Genomic DNA, 25,941 nt, shown 5'->3' with positions numbered 1-25,941 from the left:
GCTATTTGGTATACCTAAATGCAGTTATGATTCCACTAAGTATCTATTTAATATGCTCTTTATGCTCAAGCCTGAGTGAGTCATCGGGATCCGGAGTAAGGTCATAGGGCAGGCAGGCAGGCCGCAGGTTAATGACTCTGAATCATACAAGATATGATGAAAAAGAGAAGATAGATGTATTGAAGGGGCATAAAGGGATCTGACGAGAGGCAGGTTCAAGGTTGATAGGGATTTAAAAGAGATAAGAAGAAATTCGTTCTCATCAAATATGGTGGCGATAAACGTTATAATATCTCAGTTATCAGTTACTTAACTTCTAAACGTAAGATATTGATCATTGTACCTGAAATGTAGCCTCTAACGTAATGGTTAAAGGATAAACATGAATAAGGAGAGAGTCGATCCAGCGTTGCGTTACGTAATGAGGGTGTGATACGCATTACTATACTTGTGTCCGCATGGCGCCCCTGTACAACGCTACCTCCCTTATTCACTACTGTTCCACCCTTTCTCCTTCATCACGTTATTCTTATGTATTGCAAGTATTATTACGAGGATGGCTTGAATATTGAAGCTATTCAGTAAATGCTGTATGTTTATTTACTTATTTTTTTTCCCCGCACAGGCCGCCCCGACGCCCCGTTGCTTGGATAGACTTCCGAAGAGTGACGTTGTAAACAAGATAGGAACGAACACAATATTTAAATCTGGTAACATGACTACCTTAGATGTTAGCGATTCAAATTTTCAGTGTTAGTTGATATTTAGGTCAGGTAGCGTGGCCGAGTGGTCTAAGGCGCTGGTTTAAGGCACCAGTCTCTTCGGAGGCGTGGGTTCGAATCCCACCGCTGCCAGACATTTTTTCTAACCTTTCGTGCTTTGCTCCCGTTCCTTGGCGTTTAAAAATCAATAATGGTGTCACGGCTAAGCATTCTGCAAGGAAAGGTTGTCGTCATGAGCCATTTCAGTGCCGGTGTGGAGGTATAAATGGTGATGATGGTGCCAGGCAGTGCCATAACAGAACCTGACGACGCCTGTGCGACTTACATACCGCCTAGTTTTTTGCCAAACAGTAGGACAACATTGGCGATTATAATGATGATGCTGTTCGGCGACGATGCACACACTGGCACCCACTCCTGGTGTGCCAATGCCAGGCACTCTGAGGTTGGGTTTACCCGTAGGAATGGAAAACCCGCCCTAGCCTCTATATAACGTCCGGTTGCTTGTATTATTATAATTATATTTCCATTTTGGCGAAGGCGATGCTTCTACTAAGAATGGGTAAGGCGAAGGTGATTTAACTTCCGTTCCCGGAATCCCAGTAATGTTCCCAGGCTGTTCCGGGAAAGTGTGGCGTCGAGTGGGGGTCCGGTTCCTGGTAGTGGTGGTGGTGGTGGTGGTAGTGGTGGCTAGAGGAGGTGCCAGAGGTCGCCAGCATCTCGAGCCGCCTCATCTCTCTTGTGCCACCGTACCCTATCTTTCCCGTCCCATTCCTGGCTACATTATTATACACACTTTTTTATTCTGTCCAATCTCTCTTGTTTGTCAATGTACATGCATAGTATGTGTACTCAAAGAGAGCGATGCTTAGTAATCTTTGAGTTCTTCACCGTGCGATATGTAGTGACGGCTCCGTGTCGTGTTTTGCCGAGTACATTAGTTCTGAAGAGGTGATGCTGTGTTGTGATAAGTGCTTAGGGCTAAGTAATGCCGCTCACTTAGCAGGAGATAGTGCTTATCTTCCCTGGTGCTCAGTTCGGCGTGAAGGTTGCCTAGACCAACCAGCCTCCTCTCATCTGGTGCAGTGTGGGATGTGAGGCTGCTACATTACCTTTCTCCTCCTCAACACGCTGCTCTTCACACCCGCAGGTCTGCCTTTCCTCATTCATCACATTTAATGCAATACTGTATGGCACAAGTAGCGACAAGACAAATAACGCCTAATAACACAAGTTCTGACGTCACTGGCACATGACCAGAAGGCTGACGTAGATTTCTATTTTGGGAAGTTGTGACGTCACAAGAAGTGGGCGGTCCCTCTGCGTGTTCCATATTGCTTTGTTCATTAGAAAGACAGGATGCCGTGCCTTCTCACAAAAATTTTGCTTTCGTCCGTAAATACTGCACAGGAAATTATGAGAGAGATATTGTGGATTGATGTGGAAGGAAGTATACGTGAATGAGAATAAGTTACATGAAGTAAAATATCGGATTGAACGAAATTTAAGAGTGTGAGCGAAGTGTTTGGGTGGAGGCAGCACAAATGGCTGGGATATAGGAGCGAGTTCCCCAGCCGCGGCCAGGCAGTGTATGAGTCATCGCAGGAGGGGGAGGAGCTCATTCTAACGTTTGAAGTGACGCCACCGCCCCATGTTAGTCAGCGAGTCAGACCAGGTGACTCGAAGGAAATTCTTACAGCGTGAGACTGAGCTCCCACAGCCAACCATGTTCACTCGCTCCCAAGCTGCCGCCAACAACAGTGCCACGACGAAGAGTGTTACCTCATCGTCACAGTCCTTCACTACAGCTTCCGTTGCTTCTGGAGGAGGAGAAAGCCTCACCACTGACAGCAACAGCAGTAGTAACGACACAGTGCCAAGTGTGAGCCTTACCATCACAGCTGTGGCGGCCAACATCCCGGAGAGGGACGGGTGCATCACCACCATCACCGCCCCTGCTCTTGATACCCCGACCATTACCAACTTGGTGGTAAGTACACTGGCCCAGCTTGTTTGTTCCTGTGACTGCATGCTTAAGTTAAAGAATGTGTGAACAGGATGCTTACTGTGCGCTGGTAAGTTAGTGCATCCGTATAGGCGTGTCGGAACTTTCTGTGGGCGAGTGTGTGCACGTGTAGACTTGTGTGTCCGTGTGTGTGTCACCAAAGTGTCAGAATGCGGTTTTTTCATGGCTTCTTTGAGTAGGATGACGGAAGGAGTTGTAATATTGGCATGTGCGTGGTTTATTACATGGTGTACGAGGTCTTGGGTTAGCAGGACTAGAGGAGTGTTGAGTGCAGTGCGGCGAGTTAACAAAGAGTACAGGCTAGACCTCCGCTTTCCTGCCAGCCGCACGATTCGTCTAGCATGATGAAACTTAGATTTCTGCTTGTCATTCATCGCCACGGAAGATCTCCTGCTTAAAAATGCTATCATCATCTGCAAACATCATCATTCTTGTGACATTCTAATGCAGGGAACGCGGAGTTTGTTTTGTTTCCAAGCGAATTGCATCATGCTGGAGAAAACTTACAAATATGTTGCAAGTTTTAATACAAATAGGGATTACGTGCGATATCCTTGGTTGATGCCGTGAAAGCTGTACACTTCAGCAGATATATCCTTGTGGTTATGAGTCTTTGTGGCGGGGTTGAGTTGGTTTGGCCATGTTTTGAGCACACAGGTGGCGGTGGTGGGTTGGTGGCTTGGTGCGGGAAGGGTGTGGCTGACGGGGGGGTGGGGTTGCCATGAGTGCAGTTTGGAACCCCAGCACAGCACTCCACTCAGCCACAATCAATATAACCAGTCGCGCCAGTCTGGTGCTGCACTTCAGAACTTTTTTTTTTCCCATCGTCTCCTGTCTGGTGGGTTAAAAACTAATGCATTAATTACCGTTAAGACATTGAAAGCGGATGTTAGCTAAGATCTTACAGCGGCGGGGATAAATACAAGTAGGTTATTGAAGTCTGAAGTGGCTGGGTGCATCCTGCTACCCTCATGCACTATCACATGGCATTTACTAGCACATTTACGCCATGCTGTCACATCATTACATCATAGAATTCAGTCGCACCACTATATTACTAAGTCAATGCACTACCATCACCACCAGAGACGCACGTGGCTCTCTGCTTGCTTATCATTACCACTCCTTGAAGGACGCAGTGCTTTCATGACACCCCTTGACCCGTGCTGTGATCGAGCGGGGAGCGGAGGGGGCTGTGCTAACTGACCTACAGCCACCCACAGCCGTTGCAAGGGTGATATTGGCACCATGACACAGCGATTTGCGGAAAACAGACACACTAACACACAAGCTTTCTGGCAACTCAGCACACATCACACGGATCTGGCACCACTGCTCGCTCTCTCTCTCTCTTCCTCTCTTTGATAACACATCGTAACACGGAAATACTTGCAGTTTAGTAGTGGTATATATGTATAAGTCGGTCATACGGTACGGAACGAGTTTCTCTAGACTATCCTTTGTATGTAGTGCCTTTGTGTCCTTCATTACCATAGCGACGTAGTAGAGACAGCGCAACAGAGGAAAAGAAATGTCAGAGTAGCGAGCTAGACAAGAGAGAGAGAGAGAGAGAGAATGAAATGACGGAGTTAAGAAGAGCTGAAGAATAGTGGGATGTCGCACACTAACACACTGTCTAAAGAATGTTATTGTTTATTGTAAGCAGAGAGAGAGAGAGAGAGAGAGAGAGGGCCTTGAGATTAACAAAGACCAAATTTATATCATGATAACACGAACTTAAAAAAAAAAAAAAGGCCACACATCTACACAACAGTTCAAAAATATAATTTAGACTTCAAATATAAACAAAAACAACTGTTCCCTTAATACTTGAACTCATAGGAAGTTAAAAATATGCTTAGCTCCTTTGTATTCTCGTTTATTGGTTATTTTTACTCGTGATGTGACAGGATTAGTGTTAACTCAGCACATGCTTACGTCAGCACGAAGAAAGAGGAAGAGGGAGGATGTGGGAAGACCAGGGAAGGGAGTGAAGGCTAAAGGGGAAAGCTGGTAGAAGGGGAAGGGGAAGGGGAGGGTTGCATCTTACGGAGAGGGAACGGAAAGAAATGAGGTGTGTGTGTGTGTGTGTGTGTGTGTGTGTGTGTGTGTGTGTGTGTGTGTTTTGTAAAATTTTTATGGGCAACACACACACACACACACACACACACACACACCAAAGCACGTGTGGAGAAGAATGTTGCGTGGAAGGAAGCAAGTTGATGGAATGTAGAGCATGAAGGATGAAGGAGTTGGGAGGAATGCAGGAGAGAGAGAGAGAGAGAGAGAGAGAGAGAGAGAGAGAGAGAGAGAGAGCAATACAAAGAAACAAGACTGTGATAGTAATAAGAAGTAATCTAGAAGTCAGACAGAGCAAGTGTGTAACGTGGAAGAGAACGTGAATATTCGCAAGAGAGAAATTCAGGGGTGTCTCATCTATATAGGTCAAACGCAGGGTAACGCTCATCTGGATTACCTTAAAAGGGCGCGGGCGTTAACATCAAAGAGGATGATAGCAGAAGCAGAAGTAGTTGTTGTAGGAAGAGAGAGAGAGAGAGAGAGAGAGAGAGAGAGAGAGAGAGAGACTTTTCCTTTTGTTATAGAATAAAATCATGAATAGTTATAGAAAGCATAGATGTATAGTAAATGATATAAAGTGGGTGATTGGGGAAGGGAAGGAAGAAAGCAATAAAAGAAAGGAATGCTGGAATTAAACCATATGATCGTAGAGTTTTAAGAAAGGACCGCAGAGAGAGAGAGAGAGAGAGAGAGAGAGAGAGAGAGAGAGAGAGAGAGAATACATAATAGAAGGGGACACGTAAACATGGACAAAGAAGAGGAAAAACAAGGGGATTAAGAACGCCAAAAAGGAAACGTGGGTGTCTCGTCCTTTCCCCCTCCAGCACGTCATGCTTCTCAGGTGAACTCCTCCTCCTCCTCCTCCTCCTTGTTCCTCGTCGTCTTTTTGTTATTGTTGTTGTTGTTGTTACTCTTCCTCCTGCTCCTTATTCCTTGTCGTTGTTGTTTCTCTTAATATTCTCCTCCTCCTCCTTGTTTCTCGTTGTTCTTAATATTCCTCCTCCTCTTCCTCGTATCGCCGTGAGAAGCCTTCATCTTTACACACTCCAAAGAAACAGGCAGTGCAGCTCATCACACGCAGCCTCGCAAGACCCAACGGCAGGACTGCGACTCTTTCTGGCTTTCCTTTGTGTTCCTTTGCGCTGTCTGGCACATACTTAGCACCACCATCACCACCTGAACTAAAGGAGAGAAGCACACACACATTTACACATTCACACACGCACACGAAGACGCTGACGCCACCCCCTCTCCGGGAGATGCGAACTCCTGACGTGGCGGGAGAAACAGGCAGATCATACGTACCCACGCCACGCCACGCAGAAAAGACCAACAGGCCATATTTAGCGCAGTCCCAGATGGAGGGGAGGGGGTCGAGCAGGTAAGGGGGGCAGAAGGGGTAGCCATTGTGAGCTAAACTTGCAGGTGAGGTAACCAGGATAAAGGGCGGGGCGAGATAGCTAGGTAGGTGTACTGTTAGTTAGGTATGTTTGCACCTGTTTGCCTCTCACCACCACCACCACCACTGCCGCCGCCTCCGCTTCAGCCATCACCACGTCATCTCCACTACTATCACCACCACCCCACCACCACCACCACCACCATTCATTCATGCCAAAGTAATCCTCTTCACCCTCCTCCTCCTCCTCCGAGAACTGTTGATGTTTATTATTGTTGTTTTATTATTATTTTGAGTTTCGCGCAGCATAAAGAGCCACACACACACACACACACACACACACACACACTGAGGAATCGACAGAGGGCGTCAACCGTCGGCATTTTTCTTTATCTTCTCTTTGTACCTTCTTTTTTATCCTCTTTACTTTTTTTAATCTCTATTTTCTGTCTCTTGCTGGGCGGCAGCTTCTGGGTGGGAGTGTTTTGGGCGCTTGTGTAGTGTGGTCATAGATCTTAGCGAGAGAGAGAGAGAGAGAGAGAGAGAGAGAGAGAGAGAGAGAGAGAGAGAGACCTGGGGTAAGTATTATGCAGGGTTTTAGGACAGGTTCCGGTGACGGGGCCGAGACGGGCAAGGTTGTTATGACGGAGGCGACGAAGCATCATGTAGACACCGCTTCCTCCCTTCCCTTCCCTTCCTTCCTTCCCTCCCTCCCTCCCTCCCTCCCTGTCCTTGCCGCGTCTCCCACCCTTGCCCTTCATTCCTCACCGACATACACCTGTACAAGGCCAAACCCTCCTCACACACCCCTTCTCTCCCTCCTACACTCACAAACGTTTGAGGGACGAATATAAGTATGAATAAACCCTTGAGCACGAGGCAGGAGGGCGGCACGGGGCCAGGGAGGGAGAGGTGGCCGGCTGAGGAGCGGGAGTAGAGGGGAGTCTTGGGGGCAGCGTCAGGCAGGCGGGTGTGAATGAACAGCACGGGAACATTTAAGGTAACACGGCCAGGTTGACCCATTATGGGGCGAGCGGCCGGGGAGGGCATCGCCGCTCCACTGTACCCACACGCCCATGACGCGGTAAGCCAGCAACACCCTTATTTTGATCGCAGCCTTGACCGAATAAGGCCAAAAAGGTGTGTGTGTGTGTGTGTGTGTGTGTGTGTGTGTGTGTGTGTGTGCAAGGAATCCAGTCTCGGAGTCGGTTCCCAGAAGGAGAGGCGGCGTGAATCACCCAACCTGCATTACTCCTCACGGGGCTTCGGGGAATATTACACACGCTACTGTGAAATGTTGAGAAATTCCTCGAGTAAATACATCACCATAGAAAACGGGACGTGAAGCGCATGCGCCGTCGTGGTGGCGGGAAGGTTGGTGTGGCAGTATAGCAGCAGAGCTCAGTGTGTCAGCAGGCTACCACATCACAGTGCCAGCGACCTCCCTCCCCGCGTGTCACCTTCCCTCACTCCGCACAGTGCCTTACCCCAACCCAGTGCAGTGATAGAAAGATACCTCCTCGACACCAGTGAATACCCAGCGCCGCTTCACCATCACCGCTACCGTCCTTCGTGTTCTTCACCGCGATACGTGGATTAATAACTCGTCAATAATGTCCGAAGATGAATTCTTGGCATACGCCTTACCCTAGCACATCCCAGGACCTGCGTCACTACCAAGTGTACCAACAACACCACCAGCAGCAGCAACACCAACACCAGCTCCCACAGCACCTCCAGCAGCAGCAACACCAACACCAACAGCAGCAGCAGCAGCAACAACAGCAGCCTTATCCTTACCATCACAACCAACACCTCCAGTTCCAGCAGGCGCACCACCAGCAACAGGTACTGAAGATGTAACTGCGATATGAAGAACTTAGGAACCTCAAGAACTTCACGTGTATTCTTGTTCCTGCGTGTCTCCTACACACACACACACACACACACACACACACACACACACACACACACACACACACACACACACACACAAAACTGAAATCGTAAGTCTCACGCCCCGAGATCATTGCTGTACCCTTCTGCAGCTTATCAACAACCAGATCATTCTTGTTGACTCACGTGCGCCTCTACCTCTACCTCTACCACCACCACTACCACTACCACGTCCATCCATCCACAACACACCTCCCGCAGTTTATCAATCTCTGCCTCTTAAATTTGGTGACTACTAAATTACACTCCAGTTCTGACTAAAGTGGTTGTGTTTTCAGGAAATATTGTGAGGGGTGTTATCATTCTCTGCGAAAAAGTTAGCTACGAGGTCAGACTTTGCTACTGTGTTAGATTAGATTAGTTGTTTGTGTGATAGTGGTGGTAATGACGTAGAAGAGTGAAGTATGCAGAGCTATTCTTAAAAATAATACAATAGTGCCTCGTTTGCTTAGTCTTAAACGCGTGTGGCTGATTCTCTTATGTTTATCAAGGTCTTAGGTTTTTATGAGGGCGCGTCATGTTTATCACACGAGTAACTTAGAATGGATTGGATAGAGTTTAACGTATCACAGGGAAGGTTTATGGTTGATGTGGACTTTATGTAACGCTAGGGAGACTTAGGTGAAGAATTGTGGACTTGGGAAGACTTGAATTGGTAAGACTGATTTGACGTATACTAGACGTGTGTGTGTGTGTGTGTCAATTGTTTTCGGAATTCAAGATTGTTCGGTTCCTGTGTTGCAATTGCTGTTTGATAAGGATATTTTTAAATATTTCTTTTATTTTTTTTTTCCTAAGTGGTGAATTTGACAAAATATTTTGATTATCGTTTTTAGAATTCCCCTTGTGTGTGTGTGTGTGTGTGTGTGTGTGTGTGTGTGTGTGTGTGTGTGTGTGTGTGTGTGTGCTACCCTTGCCTTACCTGTGTGTGATTCAGGACAGGTATTGGCGCTCCCCAGCCTACCTGAAATGAAACAGGATAGTGGGTGGGCGGGGTGGGCTTTCCTGCCTCCTCCTCCTCCTGTTGCTAAGAAGTCTCTCAGCCACTTAGATAAATTTTAAGATCCCTGTGCCAGAAACGAGAATTTTTAATGCAATGTTGCTTAGCAGAATTATTGTGTGTGTGTGTGTGTGTGTGTGTGTGTGTGTGTGTGTGTGTGTGTGGGGGGGGTTTGTTGGTGGTCATATGCATGTAATGGGGAAATATACATTGTGTGCAGTTAAGTTGTGATGAAAATTTACAGCTTTAGAATTGCATGTGTAGCAAGGCCTTGGATCGTGTGTGCGTTTGTGTGTGTTTCACTGTTTGATTTGATCTCTGACGAGACAGCCAGACGTTACCCTACGGAACGAGCTCAGAGTTCATTATTTCCGATCTTCGGATAGGCCTGAGACCAGGCACACACCACACACCGGGACAACAAGGTCACAACTCCTAGATTTACATCCCGTACCTACTCACTGCTAGGTGAACAGCACCTACACGTCAAAGGAGACACACCCAAATATCTCCTCCCGGCCGAGGAATCGAACCTCGGTCCTCTGGCTTGTGAAGCCAGCGCTCTAACCACTGAGCTACCGGGTATGTGTGTGTACTCGCAGTTTTAATCTTCATATCAGCAATTTCATGATGGTTATGAAGTGGCTCTGAATTTCCATAATTATGTAGATTCGAGGAATGTACACACACACACACACACACATTCATAAATTTACATGGACAGGGGGAGAGAAAGATAATGTTTGAAGGAGAAAGAGGAGGAGAAAAGGAGAGGAAAAGGGAGAAAAATCATATTAGTGCCACGAAAAATTATAAAAAGTACAGATATGAACACTGCTGAAGGAGGTGGTGATGGTGGTGGTGGTGGTAAAAATAATGGTAGTAGTAGACCAAGGTGTTACAATAGTTATAGTTACTTATCAGTCGACCTCAAATATTTTCCTACCCTCTCCTGCCCTCCCTCCTTCTCTGCCCCATACTCTTCCCCCCATCACTCCTCCCCCTCTTCTCTGTCCTGTCGTCACCGCCACAACGCCGCGACACTCTTTGTTCCAAGCGGAGGAAAAACGCCGCCTTATCGCCTGACCAAAACCACTTCCATAACTCTGTGACGCCTAAACTTCTTTTTTTAAATGTTGATTTGATGTTACGTACTTTACTGCTATTATCCATCTATCTATCTATTTATATGTTTCTTTTAATTGATGTAACTTTTTTGCCAGCTTTCTTTACTACTACTACTACTCCTCCTCTTCCTCTTCCTCCATTACTATTACTATTACTTCCAGCCATTACTTCTAACCAATGTCATCATCACAACTATCCCCCCAAAAAAACTTTAGCACCACCACCACCTACGTTATCTCACAATCACAGGAAGTTACAAAGTCGAGCTGGCTGGCCACTTGGCTCACGAAATTAGATACGAAAGAGAGAGAGAGAGAGAGAGAGAGAGAGAGAGAGTTAGGTTATATAGTGTTATGTTTTCAATTAACGAGAATTTATGTTGAGGTGGAGGAGGAAGAGGAGGTGAAAGAAGATATGCTAGTGGATGAGAGATGTGAAGAAGAAAAATGGTGGAGAGCAAGGACGAGAAGTGGAAGATGAGGAGGAGGAGGAGGAAGTGGGAGAATAAATAAAAGAATAGTGGAGGTGGATATTTTGATTTAAATCGAAAATAGTAACACCAACTCTCTCTCTCTCTCTCTCTCTCTCTCTCTCTCTCTCTCTCTCTCTCTCTCTCTCTCTCTCTCTCTCTCTCTCTCGTGTGCCAAAGGTTATGTGCTGAAAGTATTAGTCCTATTTTTATCACCTTATGCAATGAGCTAACCCTGTGCTGGGAAGAGAGAGAGAGGGAGAGGGGGGGGCGTGTGTGTTGTTGGGGGAGGGGGGAGAAGAAAGTAGGAGTGTACGAGACAAGGAAAATTTAAATGATAGCAATGACGTCCACACCAAGATTATTATTGTTACTATTATTATTATTATTATTATTATTATTATTATTATTATTATTATTATGGAAGGGGTGTGTGGGGGTGGCCATGTCCTTGCTTTTAATTTAGCGCCGTCTGACCGAGGACGCGGGAGTGAAGAACGGACATGGGAGGGGGATGGGAAGGGGCCTAGGGGAGAGGCGAGGGACGGGTGGGTAAGGGAGTGTTTGGGTGCGTTGTAGGGGTGAGAGGGTAGTGGCGGGGGTTGAAAATGGTTTTAAATAAGCATGGTATCTATTGGGGTTTAGAAGAGTTTTGAGAGAATCGAATTTGTTTAAAACTATGAATATAGAATTGTTGCGGGGTTACTAAATTGAGAAGTATTCGATTACATAATATTAACCTCTTCAGTACCAAGACGCATTTCCACCTTCATTCTGCTTACTATTTGCTGATTTTCTACAGCTTCAAAAACATATGTGGGAGATTAAAATAGTGAAGGCTGTGGCCATTAATCTTCTGACCTCCATAGACCCTTCCTTATGTCAATAAAATGGTCTAATCGTACACACATCTCAAGGTAAAAAAAAATGTCTCCTAGTACTGAAGGGGAGTTAATGAGGTTTGAGGGATGTTGACGAGGTTATATGAGGAATTAGATTAGTGAATACAGGACTTAACAACGCTAGTAGTAAAGAATAAGAAGTGAATGGTACAGCAGGACAAGGATTCTGTACTGAGGGAGGGCGAGAGATAGGGAAGGCTGGGGTGGGGGGTTGGAGGGAAATAGGGATGCGGTGGTGGTGGTGTAGTGCCAAGGATTGTGTTCTGTAGGAAATCTTGGTGTCTTGACTCACTCGTGGCGGCGGAAATGGTGGGCGGCGAAGAGAGAGAGAGAGAGAGAGAGAGAGAGAGGGCTTGCTGTGTTAGTAGTACCCGCTCTTCCTCCTCCTCCTCCTCCTCCTCCTCCTCCTCCTCCTCCTCCATCCATCCATCTATCCACCCATCCATCCGGCCTCAGTGTTTACATCCCTCTTGTCTTTTCTCTCCTTTTCATTCCATCATCATTGCTTTATTAATCTTCATTTATATCGGTAATGTTTTTCTTTTATTCCATTTTTTTTTTTTCTCGCTTTTGCTCATTTTGGTTTTCCAGTCTTCCTTCATCCCTCCTTGTCCTAATTTATTCTCTCTCTCTCTCTCTCTCTCTCTCTCTCTCTCTCTCTCTCTCTCTCTCTCTGTGTGTGTGTGTGTGTGTGTTTCCTGTAACTTTTCTGTTCTCTTTCCCATTTCCTTTCTCTCTCTCTCTCTCTCTCTCTCTCTCTCTCTCTCTCTCTCTCTCTCTCTCTCTCTCTCTCTCTCTCTCTCTCTCTCTCTCTCTCTCTCTCTCTCTCTTTATTAATCCTTGTTTTCACTTCTCTCTCCCTTCACCACCACCACCACCACCACCACCACTCCCACTCCCCTTCTCACTTCCTTTCCTCCGTCCACCACCACCTGCTGCAACAATCCCTCACCCCCACCACTCTAATGATAACCCCCTCTCACCCCTCCTATCACCCCTTGCCACATGATAACCCCCACCAAGATAACTACCCCAGCCCCACCATCAGATAACCTTGTCGCAGCTATCAGGAATCACATTGAGGGTTGGAGGGGTGATGAGGGGATTGGGGTGAGTTGGTGGAGAGGGGTTAAAAGTGAGTCATTTTCCCCTCTCTTCTCCCAGCTGATGTTGGGGTAGGTGGGGTGACGTCACGTGACCTGCTTTTGTACACCCCCACTCCCCTTCTATACGTCCCAGAACTATCACTCCCCCCCTCCCGTCCCCCTCAATATGTCCCCCCCAACATGCCCACTATTCTATGTTGACGTCACCGATGTATTTGGGAGATGATGTCACGGGGGAGGGGGCAGGCTGGGGATAGAGGGGGGAGGGCCAGGAATAGTGCCTTCCTCACCATGGCCCCCTCTCTCCGCCCCCCTCCCCGCCATCACTGCCCGCCTCCCGTCACCACCACTACCACCACCACCACCACCAGCCCACTACTCTAAAAGAAAAAATAAGTGATATGATAATAAACGTATATACATAAGAAAGAAGGAAAGTAAATACAGAACGAAGGAAGAGTTGATAATGTGAATAAAGGAAGGTGAATGGAAGATATGGACAATTAGACCATATTGATAAGGAAAGAGAAGTTAAAGGAAATGGTTAATATATGAAAAGAAAGAAAGGAGAGATATTGTTGATGAATTAGAAAAAAGAAATTAATCAACGTTACAAGGAAGTTATAGATGTACAAATATTAGAATAGAAAGATTGTTGTACTATAGTAAAGAAAAACTCATACCATAAGAAAAAAGTAATTAGATAAAATGAATGAAAAAAATATGGATAATAAATGAAGTAAAAAAAAAAAAAATATATATATAGTCGAGATGATCAAATAACGGAAGTTAATAATCAAAGGCATGCAAACACTGAACAAACATTGCCAATCAAAACGTATTGTTTACATTATGATACAAACAGCAGCGGTTGTGTCAATATTATGTGGCAATTAGATTAACGTTATTTTGCGGAGAGATTTAAAATACAAGATAAATTGAGAGAGAGAGAGAGTGAGAGTGAGTGTTGTATATTTATATGTATGTATTGATCACAGTGCATATCTTTGTGTACACGCAGTTAGGCACATGTAAGTAGCCTTACGCACGCTAGAACGAACCATGTAAAGGCGATAGAGGTGCTGAGTGATGGTGACTGGCACACACACACACACACACACACACACGACAAAGAACACTACTGATGTCTGTCTTACACTTGTTCTTCCCCTCCTCCCCATCCCCCACCCAATGTACTGTGTGTGTGTGTGTGTGTGTGTGTGTGTGTACTTGCCAGGGTCAGGAAATCCAGTCACGTGATCCGAAGAAGGAGAGAGAGAGTAATGATGATGTAACGAGAGGTGGAAAGAAGGAAGTGGATGAAGGAAACAACTTGCGTCTTAAATAGAAGTGGATGGGAAGAGGAAAGAGGGGAGGAATGAAGGGAAGAAGAGGAGCCTTGAATTTTTATTGTGGAAGAGGATGGTTCTGTATATTGGTGGGGGGAAGTGGAGGAGGAAGGGAATGATGTGGAAAATAGGAAGGTGGAAGGAGGGAGATGAAGAAATCTTGTTGTTTAGTGGAAGAGGTCATTGTTGTGTGGAAGAGTGGAGAAGAGAAGGAAGAGGAAGGAGTGGAGGAGAAATCTTTCGTTGTTGTTATTTTTTGTAGTGGAAGTGGAAGAGAGATAAAGAAAAAGAGAAAGTAAAGAAAATGGAGGACTGTGAAAAATGAATAAAGAAGAGCAGAGAAGAGAAGGAAGAGGAAGTAACGTGGAGTGAAGGAGTGGAGGGGTAATCTTTTGTTGTTATTATTTTTGTAGTAGAGGTGGAAGAGAGAAAGACAAAGAGAAAACAAAGAAGATAGAGAATTGTGAAAATGAAGAGTAAAGTAAAGAAAGATTGGAAGAAGTGATAAAGGGAAGGAGGAAGGAAGGAAGACACGAAAATAACGAAACACACACACACACACACACACACAGAGAACAACTAAAAACAAAAAGAATAAGCTAGTACTATTGAAACCAACACGCGTACTGCAACTAGGAACGACAATGGAGTTGGTAGGAAAGGTTATTCGAGATAGTGAGTGATATAAGGTCAGGTTAGGTTAGCTAGGTTTGGTTTGGCAGTGGTCCTAAATATCACACATACTTTCAGAGACATATCAGGTACATTGGAATTCAGGACCATCCGTCCATCCCCGCTTTCCCATGTAACCCTCAGCCGCAGATACAAGGGGTGCAGTGATAACGATTAAGATAGCAGTGATAAGGGAACTGTTAGACTCTCTCTCTCTCTCTCTCTCTCTCTCTCTCTCTCTCTCTCTCTCTCTCTCTCTCGTAGGTGCAAAGCAAAGAGAGGTTTAGTGATGTGTATATTTGTTCTTTTTGGGCTTTAAAATTTATACAGAATTATCGAGAGAGAGAGAGAGAGAGAGAGAGGAGCACTATATATAACTGTTAAAAATTAAGAACACAAAGGACACAACACCCAGACCTAACCCAACCACCTCCATAAAACACTATTGCCCTCCCTTTCTCTCGACCCTCAAAACAAGTATTACATTGTATTTAACCCCCGCCTTTCTTTCTTCTGCAGCTAAACTCCCTGGAGGGCGTGCACAGCGGCGTCCCCACCCGTACCACGCCCACGCTCACGCCCACCACCCTCAGGAACATCGAACAGACCTTCCTAGAGCTCTCCAGTGTCCAGCCCCCAGAGCCACACACTAACCAGGCTGGCTTCGTGCCTCCTCTAGTGCAGCCCGCCACAGGTATGTATAGTTCTCTCTCTCTCTCTCTCTCTCTCTCTCTCTCTCTCTCTCTCTCTCTCTCTGCATGAGTCTTAAAAGTACAAGTGATATTTGACATTTTTGTGGTTTTTAGTCAAAAACTCTCTCTCTCTCTCTCTCTCTCTCTCTCTCTCTCTCTCTCTCTCTCTCTCTCTCTCTCTCTCTCTCACAAACTCCTTCTGCTACTCCTTCAGGCAACACGTACGTTTCCGTGGACAGCAGGTGTTGGGGGGGCGGCACCCTCACCCAGATTCCCCACACCACTTCGGCCTCCACCTCCTCGGCCAGCGGGGTAAACCTCAGGGCCCCCACAGCTCACACCGCCACCTCCACCACCGCCACCCTCACCATGCCCTCTCAGATCCAGGTCCAGCAGCCACGGAGGACTGGCGGACGCAGGCCTATTAAGGATGAAAGGGTGCGTTGCTTCTTCAGGTTAAAGTTGGAGGAGGATTTTAACGCTTTCAATACTGGCATACATTTTTCCCTTGAGATTTGTGTACGATTAGACCATTTTATTGACATTAGGAAGGGTCTATGGAGGTCAGAAGATTAATGGCCACAGTCTTCACTATTTTAATCCCCCACATAAATTTCTGAAGCTGTATAAAATCTCTTAAAATAAGAATGAATGTAGAAATGCATCATGGTACTCAAGGGGTTAAGGGTTCAGGTTCCTTATATAGAGAAGTGATAGGTTGGGTAAATGGTGACTCAGATTGGTCTCCTGAAGAAGGTCTTGTTTATGTAAGTTGGATTGGATCATGTTCAAAGCAAAATAGAGTGCAATATATTACTGTCAGAAAAAAAAATATGAGAATAAAAGAGAGAAAAAAGGTTTAAGATTATTTACTGAAGTATGGGAGGCCTTGTGATAAGAGTGACAAAGTGTGTGTAGCAGGGTGGTATGGGGAGCCTATCATATAGAGCTAAATTAAGTGGTCCAGTCCTGGTTGGTTCTGGGCCTGACAGGATGTTTATCTTGCTGCTCCTTCCCTTCTGCTGATAGTGAGCTAGGCCAGAGGATGTGGTGTTGTGGAATGAAGACTTGCCGCTGCTCTGGGGAGGGAGGGAGGAAAGGGTGGGGGTGCTGGGGATATTGTCTTCTCTTAATGCTTTGTTCTTTGTTGTGTAGTGTATAGCAGGGAGGTAATAGGGCAGGGGCTTAGGGACACCCTCATTGTGGCTTCAGGGCCTAATTACTCGATTACTCAACACAATCCATCCATCTACTGGAAGATGAGTCAGTCAGATCCTCATTTACTACATGATTCATCCCCCTCCGCCTTCCCAGACTGACTGACTCATGTGACAGGAGACACGAGTCAATCAGCCACTTGTGCTTATCACCTTGGCCAGGTTATCAGGGCTTCCTTGCTGCTGTCCCTCCCCACACCCTCTGCAAGGTCTCCACTCTTCAGTGTGCCCTTCATGGCCTCCCATTTTGTAGTCTGTGTTGTGTTTTGTAATCACTTCTGTCAGTGTTTCTTAATGCTTCCTGTCTTGCATTTGATGTGTTTGTGTTTGTTAGTTATTCAGTTCTGGATATCTTATATCCTGACTCCTGACAGGTCTTTTCTTCCTTTCCACAGATCACTGCTGAGGAAGAGGAGAGGCGGCACCTCCGCCGGGAGAGAAACAAGCTGGCAGCAGCACGGTGTCGCAAGCGTCGCCTCGACCAGACCAATATGCTGCAGGATGAAACTGATGAACTGGAGGAGAAGAAGACAGAGCTGCAGACGGAGATCCAGCTCCTGCAGCAGCAGCGAGATGAGCTGGAATTTCTGCTGGCAACACACAAGGCTGTGTGCCGCCGCCACGTGCCGCCCGCCCCCTCTGCCACTCCCTTCGTGACCTCGGCGGCTCCTGTCAGCGTTGCACCAGTGACCACCACTGCCACAGTGGCCAACACTGCCATGCGTGTGGTAAAGAAGGCTGTGGTGGTGAAGGAGGAGCCCATGGAGGACGAGGTGTCAGTGGAGGAGGAGGAAGTGAAGATCCCACCTAGCATTTCCAACAACAACTCTCGGCCCAGGCGACCCACCAGTCTCAATGTGGCACCTGTGGCCTTGCGCACGCCCTCTGTGGCAGACCTTGGAGTGTCCATCGAGACGCCCTCCACCGGCCTGCGTGGCTTCAACTTTGATTCCATGATGGAGGGAGGCACCGGTCTGACGCCTGTGACCAGCGGGACTGGACTCACGCCTGTGCACACCGGTCTCACGCCTCTCTCCACCCCGGTGGTGTCGGCTCCCTCGGGCTCCTCCTCCAACTGTGGCACCCAACAGCGCTCCTCCTCCTCGGACCTCTCCTCCCCTGACTCTGTCCCTCCCAAGCTAGTGTCCCTCTGAGGTGCATCCATCCCACCTATGCCTTGCTGCCACCTGCCACCACGGCCCCATTGAGTGCCAGGCCTGCTGCTGGCCACGACCCTGACACGGTCGCAGGTCCTGCCGGCGTGACCTGTGGCCCCCTCCCCCATCACCCTGACACACCAGTCACCACACACATGGCTCAGCAGCACCAGCACCCTTTGCCCACCCTTCCTGCCACTCCCCCACCTCCTCTGCAGCAGGAGGGGGTTGATGTCAGCAGGACAGGCTAGTGGGTGAGGCTCCTGGACTTCTAGGCGTCGTCAGAAATCACACTATGTACTGTACTACTATGCAACGAGTCGACACAAAGGCAGTTCCATGCAATTTTCTTATCGCATTAGAATGTTTTTACAATGTTGATGTTGGTTGCTTAGTGTAAGGAATTTATTACTTTTTTTCTCATTTTTTGACACTTGACCAAACGTTCACTTCGCCTTGATAATGTTAGAGTTACCCCACACCACCACTACCACCACCACCACCACACTTACCTCTGTACAGCAGCGCTCAACCAAAGAACAAAGAAACGGCTGCTGGTGACAGGAAGGTGAAGAGGGAAGGAAGGAAGGAAGGGAGTGCCTCCTCTCCCTTCTATTGCCTCTCCACCACCGTCACTCAGTCAGCCAAGGAGATAAACACCCGTACAATTATACTAAACCTTTGAAAAAATATATTGGTAAATGTATATGAAAATAATAATGGAAAAAATAATTAATTACTCGTGTAGGGTCTCTCTCTCTCTCTCTCTCTCTCTCTCTCTCTCTCTCTCTCTCTCTCTCTCTCTCTCTCTCTCTCTCTCTCTCTCTCTCTCTCTCTCTCTCTCTCTCTCTCTCTCTATAAGGCTCAGTTTGGGCGAAGTGAGGGAGCCCTGCACAGTCACAAGGATAGGGAAGACATGCAGCATCCCAGGCACTTGTGTGACCTTGGGAGGCTGTGAGACGCCACCAGTAATAACGACCCAGTACTATTACTATTATTTATAACTAGTCTAGCTTTCGTACATTCATATGATGATAAGAATTCAGATCTATTTATACCACAGAGTTATTTAGATAATATTTTACAATAAAGATGAAATGTCTACTCATGTTCTTGTTTTTGTTTTCTGGAGAGAGGTGAAGGAGATGAATGTTCATGACGGAAGGGAAATGAAGGGATAAGTAATGGTAAATGCATGGAAATAAAATAAATATAAAGAAAAGACAATTTAAAAGAATATGGACAAGAATTTGAGAAAACATTGAATATCGCAATACAAAGAAAGAGAGAGGGAGGGTTGAGGACGTTATGGGGCAATGCTTGAAATCCTTGTAGTTCACATTAATTCCTCAGGTGGGTTCACTTCATTCACACACCTGAGCAATGCCGCAGGTGGCGCTGTGGAAGTCTTGCGTCACCCACACATTGATCAAATTACTGGGATATTGGAAAATGAATCAAATCACCTCTTTTATGTGAGAAAGAATGACGTAATAAAAATAAACATAAACGATAAAGTAAGTCAGTATAATGATATAATGAATGTGTGTGTGTGTGTGAGAATCAATATTCCTGTTATGGTTCCAAGAACAAACACAACAAGGAAAATATTGAAGAAACTTTTTTGAGTATATAAGAAATAGTAACGATTAAGTAATAAAAGAAAAATAAAGGAAGAGCTAGAAACAACAATAACAATAACACCGCATACGAACTCGCGTGAGGCAGATATTTAGACAATGCATTAATGAAACGAAGAAGTCGAGGAAATGTATTATTTGTCGAAATAAACCTTAATATATAAGAAACAATGAAATAACATGAAAATACAAAATCTTACAATACAGAAAACGAAATATTAGCCGCCTTCTCCTCCTCCTCCTTTTTCTTCTTTTTCTTCTTCTTCTTCTTCTTCTTCTTCTTCTTCTTCTTCTTACTCTTACTCTTATTACTCTTATTACTCTCCTTATTATTATTATCGTTTTTTTATTCTTATTCTTCCTTTTCTTTTTACTTCTTTTTATTCTTATTCTTATTCTTCTCCACCTCCTCGTCCTCCTTCTCCTCCTCCACCTCCTCCTCCTCCTCCTCCTCCTGTTCCACCTCCTCCTCCTCCTCCTCCTCCTCCTCCTCCTCCTCCTTCCTCCTCTTCTTCTTCTTCTTCTTCTTCTTCTTCTTCTTCGTTTATATTTACCTCAGAGACCCGTGAGTGAGGCAGGCGCGGTCTAGGTGAGTAACGGCAGGTGAGGTGATATAATCAGCTCACACCTGTCGGACCTCACCTGCCGCACTCCTCTGTCCAACTCACCAAGGCCTTGAGAACCATTGAGAAAAAGATTCACGTGACTAACATCGAGTATAGCCCCCCCCCCACCATCTCTCTCTCTCTCTCTCGTCCGTTCTACCTATTTCATGTATTATTTTATTTACTTATAATTTTTCATTGTTATTTTCGTTTATATGAGCAATGTTTTCGTAATCACCACCATTATACCACAGCCACCACCATCACCACCACCACCACCACTACTACTACTACTACTACTACTACTATCTCTCACGCAACCTTCATTTTCTGCTTTTCCTGACTCCTTGCACGTCCTTGTGAGGAAGCCGTGTGTGTGTGTGTGTGTGTGTGTGAGGCAAGACAACATTTCTTCGTCTATTTTCATTAATACCTCATTTACTGGCTTGCCCGGCTGGTATATTGGTGGTGGTGGTGGTGGCGAGTGAGTATATCAGCTGAGGGCATGGCGGAGAGAAGAGTGGATAGTGAGTGGGTAGCGGAGGCGAAGTGGTAGAATGTGGAAGTGAGAGAATATGATTAAGTGAGGTGGAGTGTGTGGAATGCTAGTGGAAAGGAAGTGTTTGTGTGTGTGTGTGGCGAGGAAAGCGAAAGGGCACATGGAATAAGGAAGAGAGAGAGAGAGAGAGGAAGTCAGGGTGGATAAGGAAGGAGGGAGAGAGAAGAGCATAGTGAATATAAAAAGCATAAGCACCCTTCTTTCTTTCCTTCTCTCTCTCTCTCTCTCTCTCTCTCTCTCTCTCTCTCTCTCTCTCTCTCTCTTTAAGCGTCGTTGTTATTTCAGACACATTATCAGTCACTGTCATTCTTACATTTATTTATTTATTTTGTAATTACTCTCAATTACATATTTTATGACTTAATTGAGAGAGAGAGAGAGAGAGAGAGAGAGAGTGGGGGACTATGTACGCTAGTCACGAATGCAACTTGATTTTTCCGGAACGCACGTGACTCAGTACACACACACACACACACACACACACACACACACACACACACCGGAAGGTTAGCACACGACCTGACCTCATCCTCCCTTATGCCTCACCAAATGTGTGTGTGTGTGTGTGTGTGTGTGTGTTGTAAGATTTTCCTTCTTTCTTTCGGTTTCTTTTTAACTTATTATTTTCCCATCATTCCTCCACCTCTTTTCGCATCTGGTCAAGCTATTGTTCTGTGTAATTATCTCTCTCTCTCTCTCTCTCTCTCTCTCTCTCTCTATATATATATATATATATATATATATATATATATATATATATATATATATATATATATATATATATATATATATATATATATATATATATATATATATATATATATATATATATATATATATATATATATATATATACTTCAGATGTAGGTGTGGTCTTAGGGAACCGTAGATTCAGGAGAAACAATACAACGAGTGAGGTAACGAACATCATGTTTATTCCAAACGTTTCGACTTTTTCTTAAGTCATCATCAGTGGTTCTATAATTGGAGAAAAAAAAAAACCATAAGTTTATAAAACACATTAAATGTTAAAAAGTTAAACAAAAAAAAAAGGGCTAAAAATGTAAAGTATGGAAAAATTTTTTTTTATAGAATGTTAAGTGGTGTAGCAGACAACATATTATTTAAAGCAGGCTTATTGGTTTTAATATACATAGATTCTAATATTCTTAAGTCACTTCTGCTACATGAATCAATAATTTTAAAATGATCAAATGTTATTTGCACCTTACATTTAAGGGAGTGTTCCCTTATGGAGGAGTGGGGAGGGTTGTGTAGTGGACGACTCGTTCTGCTTGACTGGCCCATATGCTCGGCGACACGAACCCTGAAAGCTCGAGTGGAGCTTCCAAGGTACCCAGCCTGGCAGCTTGGGCAAGTGAAGCAGTAAATGATCGACGAGCGAAGGGTTGTCGGAACAACGTCTTTAAATTTAAAATAACTGTTTATCTTGAAGGTGTTATTATGGACTAGTTGGAAGTTTATTTGTGGATAGTATTTCGTAAGAGATTTGACTAGTGTTTCTTCAATGTTTCTAGGATCTGTCTCACGAAACATTGAAGAAACACTAGTCAAATCTCTTACGAAATACTATCCACAAATAAACTTCCAACTAGTCCATAATAACACCTTCAAGATAAACAGTTATTTTAAATTTAAAGACGTTGTTCCGACAACCCTTCGCTCGTCGATCATTTACTGCTTCACTTGCCCAAGCTGCCAGGCTGGGTACCTTGGAAGCTCCACTCGAGCTTTCAGGGTTCGTGTCGCCGAGCATATGGGCCAGTCAAGCAGAACGAGTCGTCCACTACACAACCCTCCCCACTCCTCCATAAGGGAACACTCCCTTAAATGTAAGGTGCAAATAACATTTGATCATTTTAAAATTATTGATTCATGTAGCAGAAGTGACTTAAGAATATTAGAATCTATGTATATTAAAACCAATAAGCCTGCTTTAAATAATATGTTGTCTGCTACACCACTTAACATTCTATAAAAAAAATTTTTTTCCATACTTTACATTTTTAGCCCTTTTTTTTATGTTTAACCTTTTAACATTTAATGTGTTTTATAAACTTATGGTTTTTTTTTCTCCAATTATAGAACCACTGATGATGACTTAAGAAAAAGTCGAAACGTTTGGAATAAACATGATGTTCGTTACCTCACTCGTTGTATTGTTTCTCCTGTATATATATATATATATATATATATATATATATATATATATATATATATATATATATATATATATTAAACAGTTATTTCCGTGGGAGAAAGAAACAACCCGCATTACACACAAGCTAATACTCACGTGCTCCTAGTCATATTTGTCACCCCGCGTCATGTACTGCTTCTAAGAACTACCAAGATAACCATTACTCACCCGGGTTCTAGAGGCAACACCTGTTAAGTGCACAGTCATACCAACATGCACTCCCCGCTCTTCTATGCAAGGTCATGGCTCTTAGTGTGAATCCATTATGTGTACTCTCTCTCTCTCTCTCTCTCTCTCTCTCTCTCTCTCTCTGATACTTCATAGCATATTTTTGTCGTCTTCCATTTTTTCTTCTTATTATTTCATCTATTATCCATTTTATGTTTACTTATTTTTGTTATTTTCCTTTGTATACAGTATGCCGTTTTTTTTTTTTTTCTCCCCACATTTTTTTACTTTAATTTTCTTCTTCTTCCAGTAGACTTCCTGTTTTCTCCCTAGCATTTCATAGTATGATAGTGAGTCATCTTCCTCTACTTCCTCGTGTTTTTCTTTACTTTTTTTGTTTTCCTTCACCCTTCTTTCGTATCATCTTCATTCCAATGTTTTATCCTCTCAGCAGACCTCCTTAATTTGCTGTAGCCAAGAGATCTTCCTACACTTGCTTTCTATTATTGTCCATTTTTTTTTTCATTTCGTTTTCAATACCGTTCCCTCATCTCATCCTTTTAGTCACCTCTCATCTCAACCTCTTCCTAAGCAGACTGAAAACTATAACAACCTCCTTGGCACCTCTTCTGAACCCGTCCTCGTCCTTCTTTACTTCCCATCGCCTCCATATCACGCCAACATACATTACTCCTTGTCTCTCTCCATTCATCTTAATGAAATATAGGTTATTATGTATTTGCATTACCAGTTATCAATCCATGTCGTCTGTGCAGTAACTTCTGGCGCGCTTAGAGTGAAAAGTCATCGTACAAAGGCAGTACGTGGGGCGCTCAAGGTCAGGCAGGATGAGTCAGATAAATTGTTGCCAGCCTTCTCCTCTCCCAAGACTCAATAATGATAATGGCAATAAGATCCATCACAAAAGCGTTCATCGGCTTATCTGCAAATATTGTTATTCTTATTTGCTCGTATGAACGTTATTGGGAGAAGGAAGTCAGTTTATCTTTGTTCCTCGTAAGTGTATTGTAAGATTTCGGATAGAGATGTTAAGGCAATTTGCTCATACTAATTAAATAACTACTAAAAATATAGTACTAAGAATAAGATGGATGAAGGATATACTAAAGAAGAAAGAGCCTTAGAAGGGTATGATACATATGTATTGTAGAATTATCACTTGAGAATATTTTGCTTGCCTTACACACACACACACACACACACATGAATGTAAATCAGATGTTTGCAGTCGCTGTTTGTTTATTATTTATATTGATAACTTAATGAAACCTTTTTAAGGTCTCAAAGAACAAGAGCCGCTAATGTGTGTGTGTGTGTGTGTGTGTGTGTGTGTGTGTGTTTTTTTTTTTTTACCTCGGTCGTCTGCTGGTATGTGTGTGTGTGTGTGTGTGTGTGTGTGTGTGTGTGTGTGTGTGCCCTTGGGTAGTCTGCATACGGAAGCGGCTCTTGGAGTTACGAAACTGAAAAGTGCGTGAGAGAATATGTTAAATAACTGTATCTGTTTAATAAGTATAAGTGGTGTACAGCCATTCCATCCCTCCCCCCCTCTCTCTCTCTCTCTCTCTCTCTCTCTCTCTCTCTCTCTCTCTCTCTCTCTCTCTCTCTCTCTCTCTCTCTTCAACCATGTAAACTCTGATGATTAACACCCTGTAAGCAAAACACATCACATGTTAAACTGACTGACTGTGTGTGTGTGTGTGTGTGTGTTTTGGTAGCAAGCAAGCAGGATACCCACCGCTGGGCCAGCTGACTGTGTGTGTGTGTGTGTGTGTGTGTGTGTGGAGTACGTCATAGCACAGCTGCAGGCGGCGCGGACAGACGAAGCAGGGGGCTCAGTGAACAAGGAGGAACATGGAATATTGAGAGCATGAAGGGCACTGAGGGCATTGAGAGCATTCATGAGCGAGTGGGCGGAGAGAGGGAGAGCTGGCTGGCTGAAGGGAAGCGTGCCTGTCCTATCAGCCTGCCACACAGCATGCACGTCCCCACAAGCTGCACAAACGTAGGCCACGCGTTATCGTATCCTGCACCACCCGCCAGCCAGCCAGCCGCCTCCTGGGAGCTGCGGGCGGGCGGCTGGCAGTGCGTGGGTGGTGCGCGGGCGTGACTCACCATTGCGGACGTTAGTGAGTAAGAGGAAGGGATGGAGGGAGGTGTTCCTTCGTCAGGAGTGTTTTCGTTGTAATAGTAGTAGTAGTAGTAGTTGCTAATATACTTAGTAGTAGTTAATAAAGAGAAATATTTACATGTCCTTTCCTTCGTCGGTAGTCTTTTTAATGCAAGAAGGACGTTGGGAAGACTAGATGTATATTAATAAATTCGTAGTTTCTTTGCTAAGTGCAAGAATATGAGGGTGATCGCTGGTGGTGGTGGTGGTGGTGTCGTTAGCAGAGGGTAGCGTTCCCGCAAAGGCAAGAGAGAGAGAGAGAGAGAGAGAGAGAGAGAGAGAGAGAGAGAGAGAGAGAGAGAGAGACTGGTGGTGATGGTGGTAGTGGGGATAGTGAAGAGGAATTAGTGTAGTGATTGTGGTAGAGCAGAGATGGTGGTGGGAGGGAAGGGAGCTTCGGGACGTTGGGTGGGGGAAGGGAGGCTCTGGCCGTGAACAAGCATGATAGTGTTGGCAAAGTGATAGCAGCGAGGCACCCACACCCCGCGCCTCTCACGCCCGGGTATTCTGGGGGGGCCGACGGGGAATGGGTGGTGGGGTACGGGCGCGTGGCATGTGGTAGAATTATTATTTATTGGATAATTTTGTGTGGTGTTAGAACGGAGGGGATTGCTGGGGGATGGGGGGGTGAGGGGGTGTCAGGGCGGGCAGTGTTGGATGGGAGGGCGCCAGACAAAGGGAATGCG

General features: G+C 45.0%; 1 protein-coding gene and 1 non-coding gene across 5 annotated transcripts; both read left to right on the top strand.

Moving 5' to 3' along the window:
* Positions 1 to 772: 772 nt before the first annotated feature.
* Positions 773 to 854, top strand: Trnal-aag. Its single transcript has one exon. It is a non-coding gene; the product is annotated as a tRNA-Leu (tRNA).
* Positions 855 to 874: 20 nt separating this feature from the next.
* LOC123509943 (transcription factor kayak-like) lies at positions 875 to 18,982 on the top strand. 4 transcript variants are annotated; one of them, XM_045264587.1, is made up of 4 exons: positions 875 to 2,712; positions 15,328 to 15,502; positions 15,715 to 15,938; positions 17,113 to 18,982. In XM_045264587.1, exons 1-4 carry the CDS (start codon positions 2,374 to 2,376, stop codon positions 17,869 to 17,871), a joined length of 1,497 nt encoding a protein of 498 aa, XP_045120522.1. In that variant the 5' UTR covers positions 875 to 2,373; the 3' UTR covers positions 17,872 to 18,982. The 4 variants fall into 4 exon arrangements, with proteins under 4 accessions (XP_045120522.1, XP_045120521.1, XP_045120524.1 ...); XM_045264586.1 differs by having other exon boundaries at positions 1,445 to 2,712; positions 17,092 to 18,982; XM_045264589.1 differs by lacking the exon at positions 875 to 2,712 and adding an exon at positions 7,372 to 8,074.
* The last annotated feature ends 6,959 nt before the right edge of the window (positions 18,983 to 25,941 follow it).

The sequence above is a fragment of the Portunus trituberculatus genome, chromosome 27, assembly GCF_017591435.1.
Source record: "Portunus trituberculatus isolate SZX2019 chromosome 27, ASM1759143v1, whole genome shotgun sequence".
Classification (NCBI taxonomy): domain Eukaryota; kingdom Metazoa; phylum Arthropoda; class Malacostraca; order Decapoda; family Portunidae; genus Portunus; species Portunus trituberculatus.
This window is presented reverse-complemented; position numbering and strand designations above follow the sequence as displayed.